The sequence below is a fragment of the Hipposideros armiger genome, unplaced genomic scaffold (assembly GCF_001890085.2).
Source record: "Hipposideros armiger isolate ML-2016 unplaced genomic scaffold, ASM189008v1 scaffold_21, whole genome shotgun sequence".
Classification (NCBI taxonomy): Eukaryota; Metazoa; Chordata; class Mammalia; order Chiroptera; family Hipposideridae; genus Hipposideros; species Hipposideros armiger.
In genome coordinates this window covers 6,089,706-6,111,670 of record NW_017731371.1, presented here as the reverse complement: position 1 = coordinate 6,111,670, position 21,965 = coordinate 6,089,706, and the positions used below count along the sequence as shown (strand labels likewise).

Below are 21,965 nucleotides of genomic sequence, written 5' to 3'. Positions count from 1 at the left end.
ATGTCCTCCCTAAGTTCCTGAAACATTCTTATCATCAGTGTTCTAAACTCTGTCTCTGAAAGGTTGGATACCTCTGTTTCATTTAGTTCCATTTCTAGAGGTTTCTTCTGATCTTTTACTTGGGACATGTTTCTTTGTTTCTTCATTCTGGCTGTCACTCTGATTGCTTCGATGTGTTAGATTACCTAGAAAGAAAAAAAAAGAAAGAAAGAAAAAGAAAAAAGGGAAGAAGAGGGGAAAAAAAAGGAAAAAGAAAAAAAGGGTGTGTGTGTGGCTGTTGGCCCACTTTAATCTGCAGATCACTTGCTCAGCAATAGGGAGACTCTGGGCGACTCAGCAACAGCTGTTGTGGGGAAGGACTCAGTGCGTCATGCGCCGCCCTCCCTCTAGACTTGAAGTAAGCTTCCCACAATTAGTTGCTGTGTGCTCTGGAACCGTGCTCACCACCAAAAATCCTTACAGGTTGTTGCAGGCTGTCTGCTGTTGCAAAAAACCTTCTGTGGCCTGCAGAGGTAGGGGCCAGGGACCAGAGGCTCAGGGTGCCCCTGGCAACACAACTCTAGGTGGGTGGCACAGGCCCCCAAGGCACCACAGGATGTGGTCAGTGGCCCCCACCAAGTCGGAGCAGCATGCACTCCTGCATCGGCAGCCAGCCCACACAAACTCACCAGGAAAGCCCCGGCTGAATCATGCAGGCACATAGCTCATGGCCCAACACTCCCAGGAAAACTTCCAGTCTCAGCCTGTCCCAATCAGCTGCTCAAAGATAGGCCGAGCAGCCCAACAGCCAATCGCCACCCAGGCAACTCTGCACGTGCAGTGCGGAAATCGGGGACCTAAGGCAACTCGCGCACCTCCGGGTCTCAATAAGCAGTCTGTTGGAGTCGGAGCGCGCCTGCCAGGCATTTCCCTGGCTATGCAGCACAAGCAGTGCAGAGGGTGGGTATCCAAGGCCGCATGCGCAGACGCACTCCTGCATCAATTCCAGCAGACCAATGCAGTCCCAGACCTGAGCCTCTGAGGGAGGGCTCAGCCGTGAAAAAATGGCACACTCCTGTGCACTACTCGTGTGCAAGCTCCACACCAGAAGAACAGTGGTCCCCAAAACCTCCAGCTCCCGCACCAAAGGCACTCAGTTCAGTCCTTCCCACAGGCTCCTGGGCCCCATTCACAAAGCAACTCTCTCTACCAGGAACTGGTGAGTGCTCACCAGCGAGTGAGTTGGTTTGCCGGCTCCGCTGGTTCTCTAGCTGCCCTCAGCCTCACCGAGTTGAGCAAAGAGAGTCCTCACTATTTTCTACTTCTAGCTATCGTAGAACTCCTCTTCCCAGCAAAGTAACGCTGGGCTGGTGAGCGCGGTGTGGGGCCGGAGGGTCTCTCCCCCAACCAGAGAATCTTCCCCACCGCTGAGGTGTCCCTCATGGGGTTCACCTTCTCTCGTCTCCATCCCTCCTACCAGACTCGACGTGGCCTCCTCTTTAAGTCCTTCGTTTAAAGGTTCTGCTAATCTAGTGTCCAGGTAACTTCCGAGGTTGAATATCTTATAAATTATTTGTAATTTTTGTGTGATCCTGTGAGGCAGTCAACACAGCGTCTAGACTTTTCTCTTTTTATAAAATAAGTATTTTAATGCTACATGTTTAGCTCCACATACCGCTTTAGCTGCGTCCCACAAATTTTGATACCTTGTGCTTTCATTTTCATTTACTTGAAAATGTGTTCTAATTTTCTATGTGATTTTTTTCTTTGACCCATAGATCATTTCAAAGTATATTGTTTAAATTCAAATATTTGAGGATATCACAGATATTTTTTATTATTAATTTCTAGTCTATTGTGTTTAGAGAAAATAGTTTGGATGATTTTAATCCTTTTATGTTAAATGTGTCTTTTTACATACCCTCAGAATACAGCCTGTCTTGGTAAATATTCCATGTGCTATTAAAAATAATGTGTTTTCTGCTATAGTTGGGTGGAGTGTTCTATAAATGTAAATCAGGACAAGTATATTGAAAGTATATGAGTAATTCAAATCCTATTTATCATTTCTGTTTTTCAGCATACTTATTCTATTAGTCTACTTATTCTATTAGTTACTAAGAAAGGAATGTGAAAATTGTCAACTATAACTGTGGTTTCATCTATTTCTCTCTTCAGTTCTGTCACTTTTTGTTCCGGATATTTAACAGTTTATAATCCATGCATATACACCTTTAACATTATTATGTCCTCTTAATAAATTGAGCCCTTTGTCATTATGAAATATCCATCTTTATCCATGGCAATATTTCCTGTTCTAATGAATACTTTGTATAATATTAACATCGCCACTCCAGCTTCCTTTTCATTAATGAGTACATGATGATACTTTTTTTTTTAAATTGGGGATTTGGGAGATGGGAACAGCACTGGGGAATTGTGGGAAGGGGAACTGACAAGTTGCTGTCCTTTTGCTCTTCAGTCTAGTTGTGAGAACGTTGCTTCGCTGGCCCAAGTTGGTACCATCATTGCACTCTTCCCGGGCGAGACAGACCAGTCCCCAGCTTTTTTGGACCGCTGCTCACTGCGGCTGCTGGCTGCTCACGCTGGCTGCTGGCTACACAAGGTAGCCTGTGGCAACCCACTGTAGTAGTGGCTGCAGCCTACGCAGTCGCCGGCGACTCAAGGCAGCCCAGCTCCAGACTGAGCTGTCGTTCAGCATCTTAGCTGTAGAGGGCAGTGCCACTGGCCCTCATATGTGGGATCCAAACCGGGGCCCTCTGGCATCCCAAGCCAGCTCTCAACCAACGCACCACTCAGCCGGCCCCATGATGATACTTTTTTGCTATCTTAGTCAAAGTGGGTTTCTTGTAGAAAATATAACATTAGGTCTTTCTTTTCTAAATAAAATTTGATGATCTCAGCATTTTTAATTGGATTGTTTATATCATTCATATTTCATGTAATTATCAATATTATTGGGCTTAAATCTATATTTTACTATTTCTTGTCTGTCCCACCTATTCTTTATTCCTCTTTTGCTCTTTGCCTGCCTCTATTAGATTGAGTATATTTTAGTATTCCATTTTATCTCCACAATTGGATTATAAGCTTTACCTCTTTGTTTATATTTTGTCTGTCTTTACATATTTAAGTTGCTGCAGTCTATTTTCAAATAATATTATGCTATTTCACTTAAAATCTGTTTTACAATAGTAAAAACAATTTTCCCCTTCAATCCTCCATGCTGTTGTGGTTGTACTTTTTACTTCTATGTATTTTATAGCCTCCAAAATATATTATTGTTATTGTTGCTGTTATTTTCAACAACCAATTATCTTTAAGTTTATTTTAAAATGAGAAATGTCTTTTATATTTATCAACATATTTACTTTTTCCAGTGCTTTTCGTTTTTGTTTTTTGTGTGTATGTCTCTGTGTGTGTGTGTGTGCGTGTGTGTGTGTGTGTGTGTGTATGTGTGTGTACCGTAATTTTCATCTCATTTTTATTTTTTCTGAAGAATTTCCTTTAATGTTTCTTGTAGATTCTTGGCTTTCATTGTCTGAAAATCTTTATTACAGTTTCTTGAATTTCATTTAATCAATATTAAAGATTTCTGTTCCTAAATGGATGAAATTAATAGATAGCATAAAGGTGAGGAAAATAATTGCCATGTCTAAAATGGAAAAGGTTTTAAATTTTAAAAAGAATACAACAAATTCAATATAACAATGTTTAAGGGATATAAACATACAGCTTTCAGATGATGAAATCTAAAAGCTAACAAGCATAGTAACTAATATTTAGAGAAATTAAAACTAAAATGAATCATTAATATCTCTTTACAATTATTAGGCCGAAGAAAATTAGGATATAGTTATATCATGTGTTGACGTGGGCACCCTCAGCTCCCGGGTGGCTGGCCCCACCCACAAGCTGCTGGAGGCTTGTACAGCAGTGGACAGCCACAGCAGCCTTGAAAAATTTTGATGGCTGGTGGTCAGCCACAGCTCAGGCTGCAGCCTTTCTTGGCAGCTTTTGGAGATCTGCAGACCTGAGGCAAACAGTGGCGGGCCATAGTTTTCTCAGGGAATTTTGCACTGTGGCCACAGGCTCAGCACTGGCTCAAGGACTGAATCTATATTAGCTTTGTGGAAACCATCCACTATACCCTGTGACTCCCTGGGACCCCACCCCATCCAACTCAGGTGATATCGCTGGGAGCACTCTCAATGCTGGGTAAACTAGCCGGGTCTGCACACCCAAGGAGGATCTTTCAGCAGCTGAGCCTCACGGGAAGTGTACAGGTGGCAGCAGGACTAGGGTGACCCTGGGCCTTTTGCTAAGCTGCCCCAAGCCCGATACTAGTGGCAGCTGACTTCGGTTCACAGGGAGGCCACCCCCACATACCTCCAGGCCCAACACAGGCAGAAACCAGTTTTATATAGCTTTGTAGCTAGGACCAGGTAGCCCAAGGCTGTTACAGCTAAGGCTGAAATTGGCCTGCACAGGATCCCCTCCCAAGAGGCACCAGAAACAACACACCCAAAGGGTGGTCCTAACAGGCACAAAAGCCCACTTGGACAGATTCCCCCTGAGGGGTCAACCCCCACACAGAAGCTCATACACTGTGGGAGTAGCCAGTTCTCGTAGCCAGTCAGCCTGAGAGTCAGTCCCACCCACTGATGCACCAAAAGCAATTAAGGCCCAAATATAACAGGAGAATACACACGACATACAGAAGGGACACTACTGGAATACAAGCACAGGTGATCAGGGAGACTGCTCCACTGGGCCACACAGGACACATACTAACTACATAAGGCCACTTGGCAAAGACTGAGAGACATAGGAGATCTACCTAATACATAGGAGGAAATACAGAGAGGCAGGCAAAATGAGGAAACAAAGAAACATGTCCCAAGTAAAAGAAGAGAAGAAAACTCCAGAAAAAGAACTAAATGAAATGGAGGCAACCAACCTACGAGAGACAGAGGTGAAAACACTGGTTATAGGATGCTTAAGGAGCTCAGTGAGAACTTCAACAAAGAGATAGTAAGCATAAAGAAGGACATAGAAACCATAAACAAGAACTAGTCAGAAATAAAGACTACAATAACCAAAATGAAGGACACTGTAGAAGGAATCAACAGCAGATTAAATGAAGCAGAGGATCGAATCAGTGATTTAGAAGACCAGATAGCAAAAAACACCCAATCAGAACCACAAAAAGAAAAACAAAAATGAAGATAGTCTAAGGGACCCCTGGGACAACATCAAGCATGACAACATTCACATTATAGGAGTACCAGAAGAAGAGAGGCAGCAAGGGACCAGGAACCTATTTAAAGAAATAATGTCTGAAAACTTCCATAACCTGGTGAAGGAAATAGACATACAAGCCTAGGAAGCGCAGAGAGTCCCAAACATGATGAACCCAAACAGGCCCACACCAAGACACATAATTAAAATTGCAAAGGTTAAAGACAAAGAGATAATCCTAAAAACAGCAAGAGAAAGCCAACTACTTATCTACTAGGGAGCTCCCATAAAACTGTCAGCTGATTTCTTAATGGAAATTTTGCAGGCTAGAAGCGAGTGGTTTGAAATATTCAAATTGATGAAATGCAAGGGCCTACAACCAAGACTAATCTATTCTGCTGGCTATCATTTAAAATTGAAGGAGACATAAAGACCTTCCCAGACAAGAAAAAGCTAAAGGGATTCATTGCCACCAAACCAGTATTACAAGAAATGTTAAAAGGGACTTCTTTAAGCAGAAGAAGTAGGGGTGAAAAAGGAAAATAAAGATGAATTAAAAAGTGAGAATAACTATGTATCTATAAATAATCACTTTAAATGTAAACAGAATAAATGCTCCAATCAAAAGACATGGGGTAGTTGAATGGATTAGAAAATAAGACCCATACATATATTGTCTAAAATACCCACCTCAGATGGAAAGACACAGAGTGAAAGTAAAGGGATGGAAAAATATATTTCATGCAAATGGAAAGAAAAAAAAAGCTGGAATAGCAATACTTATATTAGACAAAATTTTTTTTTGTTTAATTTTTTTATTAAGGCTTTATTAGGGAATTGGGGAAGGGGAACAGCCAAGTTGTTGTTCTTCAGTCTTAGTTGTGGAAGGTGCAGCTAGCTCAGCTCCAAGTCCAGTTGCCATCTGGCTGCCTATTGGCAGCTAATGGCTACTCAGCTCAAGGTGCCCTGTTCAGTCTTAGTTGCGGGTGGGCATAGCGCAGCTGGCAACTTTGTTGTTAGGAGCATGTGCTCTCACCAGCTGAGCCATCCTACCACCTGTTGGCAGCTCAGTGGCAGCTCAGCTCGGGAGCAGCTCACTGACGGATTGGGAATTGAACCAGCGATAATGTTGCTCAGAGCTCGTGCTCTTAACCAACTGAGCCACTCGGCTAACCCAGACAAAATTTACTTTAAAATGAAGACTATAAAAAGAGACAAAAAGGGATATAATGATAAAGGGATCAGTCCAACAAGAAAATATAACCCAAGTAAACATCTATGCACCCAACATAGGACTCAAATATATAAAAGAAATATTGACAGGCAAAAAGGCAGAGATTAACAGTAACACAATCATAGTAGGGGACTTTAAACCTCACTGACACCAATGGACAGATCTACAGACAAAAAATCAACAAGGAAACAGAGGCCTTAAATGACACACTAGAGCGGATGCATTTTATTGATATTTTTAAAACATTTCACTCCAAAGCAGCAAAATATACATTCTTTTCAAGGGTACATGGAAAATTTTCCAAGTTGGACCACAATGTTCGGCCACAAAACCAGTCTTAATAAATCTAAGAAGATTGAACTCATATCAAACATCTCCTGTGACCACAATTGTATGAAACTAGAAGTCAATTACAAGGGAAAAAAACATACAAGCACATGGAGGCTAAATAACATGCTACTAAACAATAAATGGGTCAACAATGAAATCAAGGAAGAAATCAAAAGATACCTTGAGACAAACGAAAATGAAAACACAATGACCCAAAATCTGTGGGATACAGTGAAAGCAGTCCTAAAAGAGAAATTCATTGCAATGCAGGCCTACCTAAAGAAACAAGAAAACTCTCAAATAAACAATATAACTTTACACCCAAGGGCCTTGGAAAAAAGAACAGCAAACAAACCCCAAAGTGAGTAGAAGGAAGGAAATAATAAAACTCAGAGTGGAAATAAATGAAATAGAAGCTAAAAAATACAATGCAAAAGGTCAGTGAAACCAAGATCTGGTTCTTTGAAGTGATAAACAAAACTGATAAACCTTTAACCAGACTTATCAAGGAAAAACAAAACCCAAATAAATAAAATCAGAAATGAGAGAGACGTCACAACCAACACCACAGGAATATAAAAAAATTTAAGAAAATATGAGCAATTACATACCAACAAGTTGGACAATCTGGGAAAAAATCGATAAATTCCTAGAAGCATACAGTCTTCCAAGGCTGAATCAAGAAGAAACAGAAAATCTGAACTGACCAATTACTACTAATAAAATTGAATCAATAATCAACAAGCTCCCAACAAACGAAGTTCTGGACCAAATTGCAGGTGAATTTTACTAAACATTAAAAAAAGAACACCTGTTCTTCTCAAAGTATTCCAACAAATTCAAGAGGAGGGGAAGCTCTGAAGCTCATTCTACGAGGCCACCATTACCCTGATTCCAAAACCAGACAAAGACATTACAAAAAAAGAAACTTATAGACCAATATTCCTAATGAACATAGATGCAAAAATCATCAACAAAATATAAGCAAACCGAATTCAGCAATACATGAAAAGAATATACCACTATCAAACGGGATTTATTCCTGGTATACAAGTTTGGTTCAATATCTACAAATCAATCAATGGGATACACTACATAAGCAAAATGAAAAGTAGAAATTATATAATAATATCAGTAGATGCAGAAAAAAGTGTTTGACAAAATCTAGCACCCATTTATAATAAAACCTCTCAGCAAAGTGGGAATAGAAAGAACATACCTCAACATAATGAAGGCCATATATGACGTACCCACAGCTAACATCATAGTCAATGGGGAAAAGCTAAAAGCATCCCCTTAAGATCAGGAACAAGACACTTTCACCAGTTTTATTCAAGATCGTACTGGAAGTCCTAGCCATAGCGATCAGACAAGAAAAAAAATAGAAGGTATCCAAATTGGAAAAGAAGTAAAACTCTCATTATTTGCATATGACATGATACTATATATGGAGAACCCCAAAGATTACACCAAAAAACTAGTAGAACTGATAAATGAATTTAGTAAAGTAGCAGGATACAAACTTAATATTCAGAAATCAGTGTATTTTTATACATCAGTAATGAACTGTCGCAAAGAGAAAGAGAAATTAAGACAATCCCACTTGCAATTGTATCAAATAAATATATATATGAATAAATTTAACCAAGGAAGTAAAAGATCTGTACTCAGAAAATTATAAGACATTGAAGAGAGAAATTAAAGAAAATACAAATAAATGGAAATATATACCATGCCAGTGGATAGGAAGAATTTAATATCATTAAAATGTCCATACTACCCAAAATAATCTATAGACTCAATGGAATTCTTATCAAAATACCAGTGGCATTTTTCAGAGAAGTAGAACAAATAATCCTAAAATTTATATGGAAACATAAAAGATTCTGAATAGCTACAGCAATCTTGAGAAAGAAGAACAAAGCTAGAGGTGTCACATTTCCTGATATCAAATTATACACAAGGCCATAGTAATAAAAACAGCATGATATTGGCATAAAAACAGACACACAAATCAGTGGAACAGAATAGAGAGCCCAGAAATAAATCTGTGCCTCTATGGTCATTTAATCTATGACAAAGAAAGCTAGAATATACACTGGGCTGTAGACAGCCTATTCAGTAAATGGTGCTGGAAAAAATGGACAGACATGCCGGGAAGTGCCAAAAAAAATGTGTAGACAGACTTGTATTCATTTTTCCTTATCGGAGTATATTATTACAATTTTAATACAGTTTTTTCCTTTCTTAAAATGTGTGTACATTTTTTGGCACCCTCTGTATGTAAAAAAAAATGAAACTGGACCACCTTCATGCTCCATATACAAGAAGAAACTCAAAATGGATTAAAGAGTTAAATGTAAAACCCCAAACCATAAAACTTCTAGAAGAGAACATAGGCAGTAAACTCCCAGACATTAATTACCCTTAGTAATATTTTTACTGATACATCTTCTCGGGCAAGGGAAACAAGAAAAATAAAAAAAGGGGACTACATCAAACTAAAAACTTCTTACACAACAAAAGAAACTATCAACAAAATGGAAAGACATCCCACTGAATGGGAGAAGATATTCACTAATGATACATCTGATAAGGGGTAAATATCCAAAATTTATAAAAAACTCATACAACACAATACCAAAAATTTTTTTTTTTTAAATCAAGCAATCTGATGAACAAATGGGTAGAGGACCTGGATAAGCATTTCTCCAAAGAGGATATACAGATGGCCAATAGACATATGAAAAGATGCTCAATGTCAATAATTATCAGAGAAATGCAAATAAAAATAAAAACTACAATGAGATATCATCTCACACCTGTCAGAATGGAATGGCCATTATCAATAAATTACCAGACAGAAAGTGTTGGCAAGAATGTGGAGAAAAGGGAACCCTTGTGCACTGTTGGTGGGATTGCAAATTGGTGCAGCCACTATGGAAAACAGTATGGAGGTTCCTCAAAAAATAAAAAAAATAAAACTACCTTAGGACCCATCCATTACACTCTTGGGTATTTATCCAAGGAAACCCAAAACTCTAATTTGAAAAGATTTATGCACCCCTATATTCACTGCAGTGCTATTTACAATAGTTATGATATGGAAACAACCAAAATGTCCATCAATAGATGACTGGATGAAGAAATAGTCATACATGTACGCATATACAATACAGTATTACTCTTCCATAAAAAAGAATGAAATCTTAGCATATGTGACAACATGGATGGACCTAGAGGATATTATGCTAAGTGAAATAAGTGGGACTGAGAAAGATAGATACCATGTGATCTCACTGATATGTGGAATCTAAAGTACAAACTATACAAAACAGAAACAGACCCATAGATAGATACTGAGAACAAACTGATGATTACTAGACTGGGGAGGGGGATTGAGGGCTGGATGAGAAAGGTGAAGAGATTAAGAAGTACAAATTGTGAGTTACAAGAATCATGGGGATGTAAAATACAGTTGGGGAATATAGTCAATAATATTGTAAACACTATAGTGTCAGATAGGTACTGGACTTATCAGGGGGATGACTTTATAGATTATATAAATGTCTAACAACTACGCTGTACACCTTAAACTAATGTAAAATAGTACTGAATGTGAATTATAATTTACAAAATACTCATGGGGATCTATAGCACTACATAACGAATATAGTCAATAATATTATAATAACTGTGTACATTGTCAGATGGGTACTAGACTTATTGAGGTTATTACTTTGTAAGGTATATAAATGTGTAATCACTATGTTGTTTTGTACACCTGAAACTAATAATAATAAGAACCCTAATGGACAGTAGAGGTGTGGGGGCTACTTGTAGGTGTGTAGATTGCTGGTGGTATAAAGACTGCTGCAGGCATTCTGACCATTCAGCGTGTTTATTCATATTGGGTGTGTATACACCTTGTGATCTAGCATTCTACTCTGGGTCTACAGCAAGAGGATAAAGAGTCTCTTTCAGTTCTCAGAAGTCCATTGTCACTCAACTCCATAAAGAGCCATAGTGGAGACATTCATTTTATGATTCACTGAGGTGTTGAGAAGTTGGAGGTATACTGAATACTCATCACCAGGACAGTGAAGACACTCAGAAGTGTTCTGCAGCAATTGTTGTCCACATAACAACATGAACGGATTTTAAACAAAACAAAAAATTAAGAAACAAAATGAGAGCTATAACATATATGTAACATTTACATAAATTAAAATTTACGCATACGAAGCAGTCCTGACTGATCTCATACCATTCTTATGAGAACTGATTTTTTTCTATAAATTAAAAAAATACGTATATACGTTTTCTCAAAATCAGTGGTATTTATGTTCAAAATGCTTTCTTCTTGCAGATGTTGATGAATGCCAGGCTATTCCTGGGATATGTCAGGGAGGAAACTGCATCAATACCGTGGGCTCTTTTGAATGCAAATGCCCTGCTGGTCACAAGCAGAGTGAAACTACTCAGAAATGTGAAGGTGAGTGTCTCTACTTTGAGAGACAGGTCTAATGGATGACTCTGACTCCATTTTGAATTTTGAGGAATTTAATCACAGTTACAGTTATTTTAATATGAAAGTGGAGTCATAACCTTAGAGTAGTTTTGTATTGGTTTGTGCATTTTATGGGTTTGATTTGGGAAGAGCCAATGAGCATTTTGCATCTGGTTTATCTCAGTTTTTATTTTGTAATGAGAATGGGAATAATCCAACCATTTATATTGTTTTCTTTAATAGTTCTTTATTTCACTTACAAAATTATATGAAAGATTAAAATTGGGTAAAGAAAAGCCTAAATGAAATATGGTGTCATGCGTAAAATGATTCATTAGAAGTTGGAACTCTGTTGTATATTATAAAGTAAATGTTTTAATTTTTGTATTGAATATTGCTTGACTAGCCACCAAACTGAAATACATACATAATTGACTCAGGAAGGATTTGGAAGTTACCACAATAGGCATTTTGTGACATCATAGCTTACTCAAAAATATTTTTTAATAAATGATCTGGAATGTGACTTTATGGATTATAATATTAAAATGTAAATTCCAACAGCATTCCTCAAATAAAATAAATTAACTTGTTACATTTATCTGTGATCAAAATCTTCATCATAAAATTCAAGAAGCTTGTAAGTGTGTCTAGCTTTAATGAACATGGATATTTAGAATACTGATGTTCTGGTAGTATTGATGTATAGTGTTTATCTTTTTTGTTATTATATTACCCAAATCAATTTATCTCAACTAAGGTAGCTTTCTAAAGACAATAGAATATATCTGTTCTCATTTATTTTGTAACGTAAGCATTCCCATCTACTAAAGGTTTTTTAAAAAATTATCCTAGATATTTGTTTTTGCCATTCTAGTTTAACTGAGGTGGATAAATGTACATATATGGGAAGTTCAGTAACTCTGAGTTTAATCCATATGCATATTATGATCTTAACTGGGAGCATTTTCTTAGTTCACTAGGCTAAACGTACCAAACATGTATTATAATTGCTTCCTGTGAAAAAAAATCATCACAAGTTTATTTAGACCCACTTATCTTCAATAACTAAACTCATCTTCTGGTGTCTTTAACTAAGTCTTTTGTTATTTTCCTTTTCAATAGGCAGTATTTTGGGTTATTTTTTGTTGCTTGGTTATAAAAAATTGTGTTCCTCTCTGTAGAAGACAACAATAGGAAATGTAAAATCTGGAGTATAATTATAGAAGACAAACAGGAATATGAACTATTTTATTACACAGCAGGTGGAGTATGGGTGCACGTGCTATTGTTTTAACGCCAAAAATCATAACCCCATGAACCTATGGGACATGTACATATCATCCTGTATTTCCTATTTGCCTCAATTCATTTACAGTCAGCTCCAAAATAATCTTTATAGTTTTATACATTTTACATTATTACAACTTAATTTCATGCTCCCTGAAAGAGAAAGTAATAAAATGTGGTAAATTATTTTAAAGACCAAATAAATTCTCTCTCTGTTAGCATGAATGTCCACGTTTCAGGTGTATAATTCTGTAATACATATCTATATAGCACATTGTGTGTTCACCCCAATAAACTTTAATTAAGAAAAACAGAATCTTTTGGGCCGGCCGAGTGGCGCATTGGTTAGGAGTTGGCTTGGGACACAAGCTCTGAGCAGCAGGGGCCTGGTTTGGATCCCACATGAGGGCCAGTCACGCTGCACCCTGTACAGCTAAGATGGTGAACAACAGCTCGACCTGGAGCTGGGCTGCCGTGAGTCGCTGGCGACGGCGTAGGCTGCAGTGGGGCTGGCTGGCAGCTGGCATGAGCTTTCGTGAGCTGCCATGAGCACCGTCCAGTGGCCGGCCAGCGACTGCCTCACCTGGGAAGATAATACGCAGTGATAATACCAACACGGGCCAGTGAAGCGATGTCCTCCACAACTAGATTGAAGAACAAAAGGACAGCAACTTGTCTGTTCCCCTCCCCCAACTCCCCAATAAAATCTTTAATAAAACAAAAACAAAATCTTCTAAGTTTAAGAATTGAAAAATAATAATATAAATGAATACAATACGAAAAACAAAAAAAGAATGTCCACATAGTTTATGCTACCTAAGTACGATGTTGATCATCAAAGCCAGCCTTTATTGGAAAGGTTAAGAAAAATACTTGGGAGATGGGAAAATGATCTGAGTTAGCATAGGACTTGAACGAGGGAGTCAGAGATCCGCAGAAAGGGTGGTTGTGAGGCTGCTGTATCTTGGCTACTTTTTCTGTTTTCTCTCCTGACTTCTTTCTTTGGGGGTTGATTCTATCACTCAACCTTTTGCCACCCCCCTTCACTTTTTACTTCTGGAATAATATCCAAACTAGATTCAAGGGTGGTAGACTTAGGAACAAAGACAGTGTTTGATTATAGGTGAGAAGGCACAGCCACTTACTGATTAAAGTGGTTGTGACATTTCCATTAATCAACAAACAATGTATTTCTTCTTAGTTGAAAATAGAATGAGCCTTTTCTACATCACATTTCATCAAAACAACATATAGAGCCAAGACAGAGTTTGGAGAAAGACAGTGCGACTCTGTATTTGCACTTGTCTATGTTCTTTAGGAAAGGGGGCTATTGATGTAATGTAGGCACCACCCAGAACCCTGAATCCAGTCATCTCTTTCCTTACTTCCTGCCCAGGCAGCCAAATCCATTTAAGTATTGCCCAGAAAAAATTATGTGATTTAATATTTGGGGTTGCTGGGGAATAGCAGAATTGGAAGAAGTGGTGATTAGAATTTGAAAACTAAAGGTTTTATGAAGCCTTTACTTTGTGTGGAAGTCATATTTATTTGGATATGTCTTAAAAACGACTATTATCAATTTTCTTTGGGGAGTATTGTTCTATGTAAAAGATAAAGTGACATTTTCTTATATAAAATTATTTAATGTAAGTAGTAGCATAATATATCTGGAAAGACTAAACTATTGCATTACTCAGTGACAGGTTTTGAATTATAGTCAGTTTATGTATCGTTTATATAGTGTCAGTGTAAAAATGTCGACATAAATTTAGTGTTTGCCTCAAATAAAAACACAACCATAACATTAACTTTTGACCAGCTGTCAAAGGTAAGATATTTTAGTTTTTATGTAGATTACAATGTGAATATGAAATGTAGTAGTATTGGAAGATTTTTAAATGATGCTCTTCCTATTTCTATTATAGCATGTATCATATTTCTGTTCATACAGTGATGAAATTCTCTAGAGAATTTTTTTCTGTCTTTAATTTACTCATTCTGTTCAGAAATAAGAAAGGCCACTCCATTGTTTTGGATCTGAGTGACTGAGGGAATGGTTGTAATATTAATAAGGAACTGCAGGGTTAGCTTATTAAAATTAAAAATTGTGTTACTGATATTTTTGTGTTTGTTTACCATCTCACTTGAGTAAGATCCTTGAGGACAAAAACTCTGCCTTATTTATGGCTGTCTCCCAGAGCCTGGAATTGTTTATGATATTTCGTAGACTCCAAAAATATAGGTGTTGATTAATTGGGAATAGGGTGTATAGTAAGTTAATTTCTTTGACTTGGGTTGAATGTGTCCAAAAAGAAGGTTCAATTTAGGGCCAGAGTTAAAATTGTATTTGGAAAGACGCCAATGAGTTTCATCCTGGGAATTTTTCCTGCATTTGACTATTTTTCATTTTCTTAATTTTATTTTGCTCTGGCTGCCATTCATTGATCAAGAACATAAACATTAAACGCAGGCTGGCAGTTTTAGATCTTTGCATCATTGTCCCACTTTGTTGTTCCTCCTTGTTCCTCTGCAGGTAATGCTTCTGAGGTTAGGTACCTTTGCTCTCTACTTAAAAGAAAGAGCTGCTTGTACTATGGGATGTCTTCTTAACTAAAATATTATCCTAAAAGACTTGTTTTGCTGAAAATTTAAGTTTAAACATAGAAAGTTTATACTAAAGAGAAGAAAAAATGATAGGGGCAGCATTCATCTCATAATTTAATGTTTGAAGCATAGGCATTTTATTGGTCAGGTGGATTCTTTTATGGGATTCTTTTTTCTCACGTTCAGATATAGATGTCTGTCTAAGCTGTAAGTCTGAGCCCAAAGCAGAAAGGGATGTACGTGTGTGTGTGTGTGTGTGTNTGTGTGTGTGTGTGTGTGTGTGTGTGTGTTTCTAAAGGAGAATCAGTTATTTTCCCCCTTCACTCAGGATCCCAGATTCAAGAGAACCTCTATGCCTACTGAAGTCATGTCTTATTTCTCCTGGGCCAGTTTGGCTACAGATTTCCTAATTCTGTCATCCAGTGGGCAAAATGATTCTTTGGTGGAGTAAACTATTCACATCCAAAGAGAAGGTTGTTTCAGTTACTTGCTCTATTCAAAGATTCATTCATCTAAATATTTGTTTAATTTAAATGAAGAAGGGAAGCAGAACACATTAATGTAATATGAAATGATGTATCAGAAGACTTTCCAGAATTTTTCTTTATTTTTTATAATACAAGATGTTATTTTGAATTTCAGTCCACTTGGATAAAGCACAAGTAGGTGCCAGATGTCCTTGTGTGATCCCCCCTTCCAGACTATACCTTCTTTAACATTCCTTGAGCTAGTTATTCTTTCCTGGCTTAAGTGGAAGGCAGGAAAATAGCATCACTGTATTGGAAAGTTTCCCTTCAATAGCTCTTTATAGGTCAAATAGTTGTTTGCGGTTTATTCTGAAGAGTCTTCAGCTTTGTTCCATTACCACAGCATTTAGTTGTTTGAGATTTGTGACAACAAATATGTTTACTTACACACATGAAACTCATGAAACTTGTTGGAACAGTATCGTTAGCTGCTTCCAACTCTGCTTTTATAAACCATGGAAAATAAACCTCTGTACTAAACTAAAAAGTACTTGCTTTTATTCATATTACCAATAGTGTATTGACTTTAAAATAAATAATAAATAAATTCATTGAGTATTTCCCAAAAGGAAAACTACATATTAAAATTGAGGTTCAGGCACAGAGATATTGGAAAGAGAGAAAACTTTTTAGGTCATCAGTTTAAAAACCACAAAACTATTATTTTTTAAATTTTTTTAAAAAGAAATATATAACATTGTAGTTAAAATATGAATTTCCTCCTGCTTAAATAGGAAAGCTCAGGCTGCTAAACCCAACCCTACTTATACATAACAAATAAGTTATTCCTCCATCACAGAACTTTTTACATTGTATTTTAATTCTTTTTCTTGCCTGATTCTGCCAGCAGATTATATGCACCAAAATAACATTAATGAAAGCTAATATTTATGGATCATTTAATACATTCTAGAGCAGGGGTCAGCAAACTGCGACTTGCGAGCTACATGCGGCTCTTTGGGTACGTTCCATCTCAAAAGTTTGCCGACACCTGAGAGAGCTAATCCTGTCCCTCACAACAATTTAAAAATTATTTGAGAGCCATAAATATATTTTTACATAATCACCATTATGTGAATAATATCCTTTAAATATTTTATAAATGAAACTATGATAGTTTTATTTTATTTTCATTTTCAATTTTACTTCAGAGGCTTGCGAGTCACAGTTTGCCGACCCCTGTTCTAGATGATAGGTAAATTATTTTACATGGATTTTCTTATTTAATCATCACACATTGCTATGAGAATGGTTACTATCATTAACCTACTTTACAGAGGAAGAGATTGAGGCACAGAGAGGATGCATACATTTCTTGATATTACATGGGTAGGAAACCACAGAGCCAGGATTTCAACCTGCTAGATTCACTCCAGAGCTTTCACCATTAACCAGAGCTGCTGAACAAACAAGGCTGGATAATGTGGCAGCACACCCCCAGCCCACAGACTAAATTTACAGGCGGAAACTCATGGTGACAGCAGCAGCAACAGGAGCACAGTTCTCTCTCTGCTTATTGCAGTCGTGCCCTGTGATCCAGCAAGGCCAGAATTAGTCCCATTTTAGTGATCCTGGCACTGACTGTAAAGTTTGCTTGATTAGAAAAGGCATTGTCTCCAGTCTCTGATATGATAAAGGCTGAAAAAATATGGAACCTTGACTTCTAGCCCTGTTTCTTCACCTCAGCCTTCTTGAGTAGAGGAACGTTTCCTTTGTGTCTTCAGGGTTCAGGGGTCCAAGTCTTGTGACTATGGATGTATATAACGTGTCACTTCGCTGACTCCAGCCCAGCACTCTACCTGGATTGACCAGTTTAAGCACTCACATATAGCTGGTTTCCATGGAGCCTTTGGGGAGGTTAGCCCCCAAGGGCTAATTCTTGAAAAATGTAACCTTTCTCTCTTAACATACGTTCTACTGCCCTTATGGTTCATGTATTCGGTCAATAGATTTTTGCTGTATTTCCTGTTTACTAAAATGAATATTCATTTTGTACCTCTGTGCTAAAATAATCCATTCATTATGACTGTGGAATTGAAATTGCAGGTCTATAAGGATAAGTGGAGCTGAACTAATTCTATCTTTATTCGTAGAAGGGAGTCAATAACAGAGGTCTAAAGAAATAGTTGTGGAATAGCAAAATAGTATGTTTTACCATTCCTATGAAAAGATAAGAAATAATTTTCTTTTTAAATAAGAGTAAAGGACTAGCTCTTCTAGATACTAAAACATGTTAAAAGGCTACCATATTTAAATTATGATGGTACTAGTATGTAAACAGACAGCCCAATGGAACACAATAGAAATTATTGTAGAACAACCCAAATATATAGCATTTAAATCAATAGGGGAAAAGACAGAGTATGCAGGGAAAGATGTTGAGATGACTGGATAGCATTTGAAAAAGATAAATTTTGTATTCATACATCACATCTTACACCAAGATAAATCTTAAAGAAATTAAAGATATAAATATCAACAATAAAATAATCATGGGAACTCATATAGGCATAGAGCTGAAAAAACTATCTCTTTGCTACTTCACCGGAAAACTCTGGAAGTATAGACTGGTGATTTCAGTTACATTAAAAAAAATAATAAATTGGATGGCAATAAAAGGGAAGGAACAACTACAAGAAAGAATAAAACACAAATGATAAAGTTGGAAAACATTTACAATTCATAACACAAAAACAAATGTTTCTAATACATAAAGAAATTCTCCAAATTAGTAAGAAAATGTCCAGGTAAGGATGCAAGATCGTGGTGTAGATAAACACTGTGCTTGCCTCCTCCAGTGATTATATTAAAATACAACTAAATTATAGAACAAGCAACCTAGAGAACCATCTGAAGCCTAGCTGAACAGAAGTTTTATAACTAAGGATATAAATAAGAAGCCACATCGAGACTGGTAGGAGGGGCAGAGACGTGGAACAGGCCAGTCCCACACCTGCATTTGGTGGTTGAAAATCAGGAGGAATATTTCAGCTGTGGAGGTTCCCCCCTGGAGGAGCAAGGTACCCCAGTCCTACACTGGGATCCCCAATCTGGAGTACTGGTGCCAGGAAGAGGAACCCCAACAACATATGGCTTTGTAAAACAGTGGGATTCTGACTGACCGAGTGGGATGAAAGTCTGTGGGAAACTCAGACATCTGCTTAAAGGGTCTGCACACAGACTCATTCGCTCGCAGGTTACTCACCCTAGGCTCTGGCAGAGGAACAGTGACTCTAGAAGCATCAGAGACATACAGGGGGAGAACTGAGTTGTGTGGCTTTAAGGCAGGGCCTGGCGGGGCAGTTACCATTTTCCCTGTGTAAAATCTTCCTCCAGTGTAGCTGGCAAGCAGGTGCCATCTTTCCTGTGTAGAGCCCTCCAGCACACAGCCAAACCTGAACCTGAATTAGCCTGGTGAGCTGCACCCTGGTGTCTCCCTAGGACACCACCCTACCCAACTCGCCCAATGCCGGAAGTACTTTCTCGCAAGCAGCTGGCCCAGACCTGCATTGCCCTTTTTTTGGACAACTTTCTGGGGTCCACAGGCCCTAGGTATGTGGTGACTGGCCTCAATATGCTCTTGAAACTTTTGCAGAGTAGCTCCAAGCTCAGACCTGAGACCAAAGAAGAATCTACATTAACCTGGTGAACACCACTCATTTCATCCTGGTGATTCCCTGAGACCCCGCCTCACCCAAGTCTTGTAACGCACAAGGCTCTATCAGTGGCTGAGCTTTATGGGAGCTGTAAGGCAGCAACAGGGATCGGCAAGGTGTTTTGCAGAAATACCCATGCCCAGTACTGGTCGCAGCCATCCTCAGTTCTCAGTGTGGCCTCTCCAACACGCCTCCAAGTCCAGCACAGGCAACAACCAACCACAGATTGCTTTGTAGCTCTTACCGTGTAGTCCCCAGCCATGCACAGGCAGTGGCTAACATGGATCTGCACCAAAGGCCACAGAACCGACATACATGGAGGTCGGCATGAGACCACAGCAGAGCACCACCCAATTAACTACAAAAACAGCACACCCAAATGTTGGTCTCAACAGGCACCAGAGCCCATTGGGGCGAATCCTGCTCTATGGGTTAAGCCTCCTGCACAGCAGTCCATAAGCTCTGGATATGGCCAGAACGCACAGCCAGTCAGCCTGAGGGTCAGTACCTCGTACTGACATGCAGACAACAATCAAGGCTCAACTATGACAAGAGGGCACACAGAACCCACACAAGGGATATTCCTGGATTACCTAGCATAGATGACCAGGGAGACTGTGCCCTGGCCCCACAGGGCACCAACTACATAAGGCCACCTGACCAAGACTAGGAAACAGAGCAGATCTACCTAATATGTTCAAACAAACATAGACAGAAAAAATGGGGAAACAAAGATGTCCCAAATGAAAGAACAGGAGAAAACTCCAGAAAAAAAACTAAACAAAATGGAGGCAAGCAACTAACCAGAGACAGGGCTCAAAACACTGGTTACAAGGATGCTTAAAGAACTTCAACAAAGAGATAGCAAGCATGAAAAAGGACATATAAATCATAAAAAAGAAAAAGTCAGAAGTGAAGAATACAATTACTGAAATGAAGAATGCATTAGAAGGAATCACCACCAGACTAGAGAAAGCAGTGGATTGAATCAGAGCGATTTGGAAGACAAAGTATCAGAAAACAATCATAACAGCAAAAAAAAAAAAAAAAAAGAATTCTAAAAAATGAAGATATTTTAAGGGATCTCTGGGATAACATGAAGCATAATAACATTTGCATCAGAGGGGTACCAGAAAGAGAAGAGAAGGAGTATGGGATTGAGAATCTATTTGAAGAAATAATGACTGAAAACTTCGCTTATCTGGCGAAGGAAATAGTTGTACAAGCCCAGGAAGCACAGAGTCCCTAACAAGATGAACCCAAACAGGCCCACACCAATTATAAGGCCCACATTATAATTGAAATAACGAAGGTTAAAGACCAAAAGAGAATCTTAAAAGTAGCAAGAGAAAGACAACTCGTTACTTACAAGGGAGTTCTCATTAGATTGTCAGTTGGTTTCTCAATAGAAACTTTGCAGGCAATAAGAGATGGGCACGAAATATTCAAAGTTGTGAAAAGCAGGGACCTACAATCACAGTACTCTACCCAGCAAGGCTATCTTTTAAAATTGAAGGAGAGAGAAAAAGTTTACCAGACAAGAAAAAGCCAAAGGAGTTCATCATCACCAAACCAGTATTACAGGAAATGTTAAAGAGGTTTCTTTAAGAAGGGAGGAAAAAGAAAAAAAAAATAATAATAAAATGGCAATAGCTATGTATCTATCAATAATCACTTTAAATGTAAATAGATTAAATGCTCCGATCAAAAGACATAGGATATCTGAATGAATAAGAAAACAAGACATATCCATATGCTGTCTATAAAAGACCCACTTCATATAAAAAGACACACACAGACTGCAAGTAAAGGGATGGAAAAGATATTTCATGTGAATAGAAATGAAAAAGAAGCTGGAGTAGCAATAGTTATATCAGACAAAATCGATTTTAAAACAAAAGCTCTAGGAGACAAAGAGGAACATCACATAATGATAAAGGGATCAATCCAACAAGAGGATATAACACTTGTAAACTTTTATGCACCCAACATAGAAGCACCTACACATATAAAGCAAATATTGACCAACATAGAGAGAGAGATCGATAGTAATACAATCATAGTAGGGGACGTTAACACCTGATTGACACCAACGGGCAGATCCTCTAGAAAGAAAATCAACAAGGAAACAGCGGTCTTAAATGGCACACTAGATAAATGGATTTTATTGATACTTTAAAAGCATTTCACCCCAAAGCAGCAGAATATACATTCTTTTCAAGTGCACATGGAACTTTTTCCAAGATAGATGACCTGTTAGGTCAGAAAACAAGTCTTAATAAGTTTAAGAAGGTTGAAATCATACCAAGCTTCTTCTCTGACCACAATGGTATGAAACTAGAAATGAATTACAAGAAAAAACTAAAAAAACACACAAACACATGGAGGCTAAATAACATGCTACTGAGATTAATGTGTTAACAACAAGATCAAGGAAGAAATCAAAAGATGCTTTGAGACAAATGAAAATGAAAACACAACGACCCCAAATCTATGGGATGCAGAAAAAGCAATCCTAAGAGGGAAATTGATAGCAATACAGGCCTACCTCAAGAAATAAATCTCAAATAAGC

General features: G+C 38.0%; 1 protein-coding gene across 1 annotated transcript in view; it reads left to right on the top strand.

Annotated features, from left to right (window-relative positions):
• The window catches only part of FBN2 (fibrillin 2), a 280,792-nt gene that overhangs the window by 99,105 nt on the left and 159,722 nt on the right, over positions 1 to 21,965 (top strand). The window contains exon 7 of the mRNA XM_019635313.1: positions 11,175 to 11,300. Within this exon, the coding sequence (XP_019490858.1) occupies positions 11,175 to 11,300 (126 nt within the window). The remainder of the gene's footprint in view (positions 1 to 11,174; positions 11,301 to 21,965) is intronic.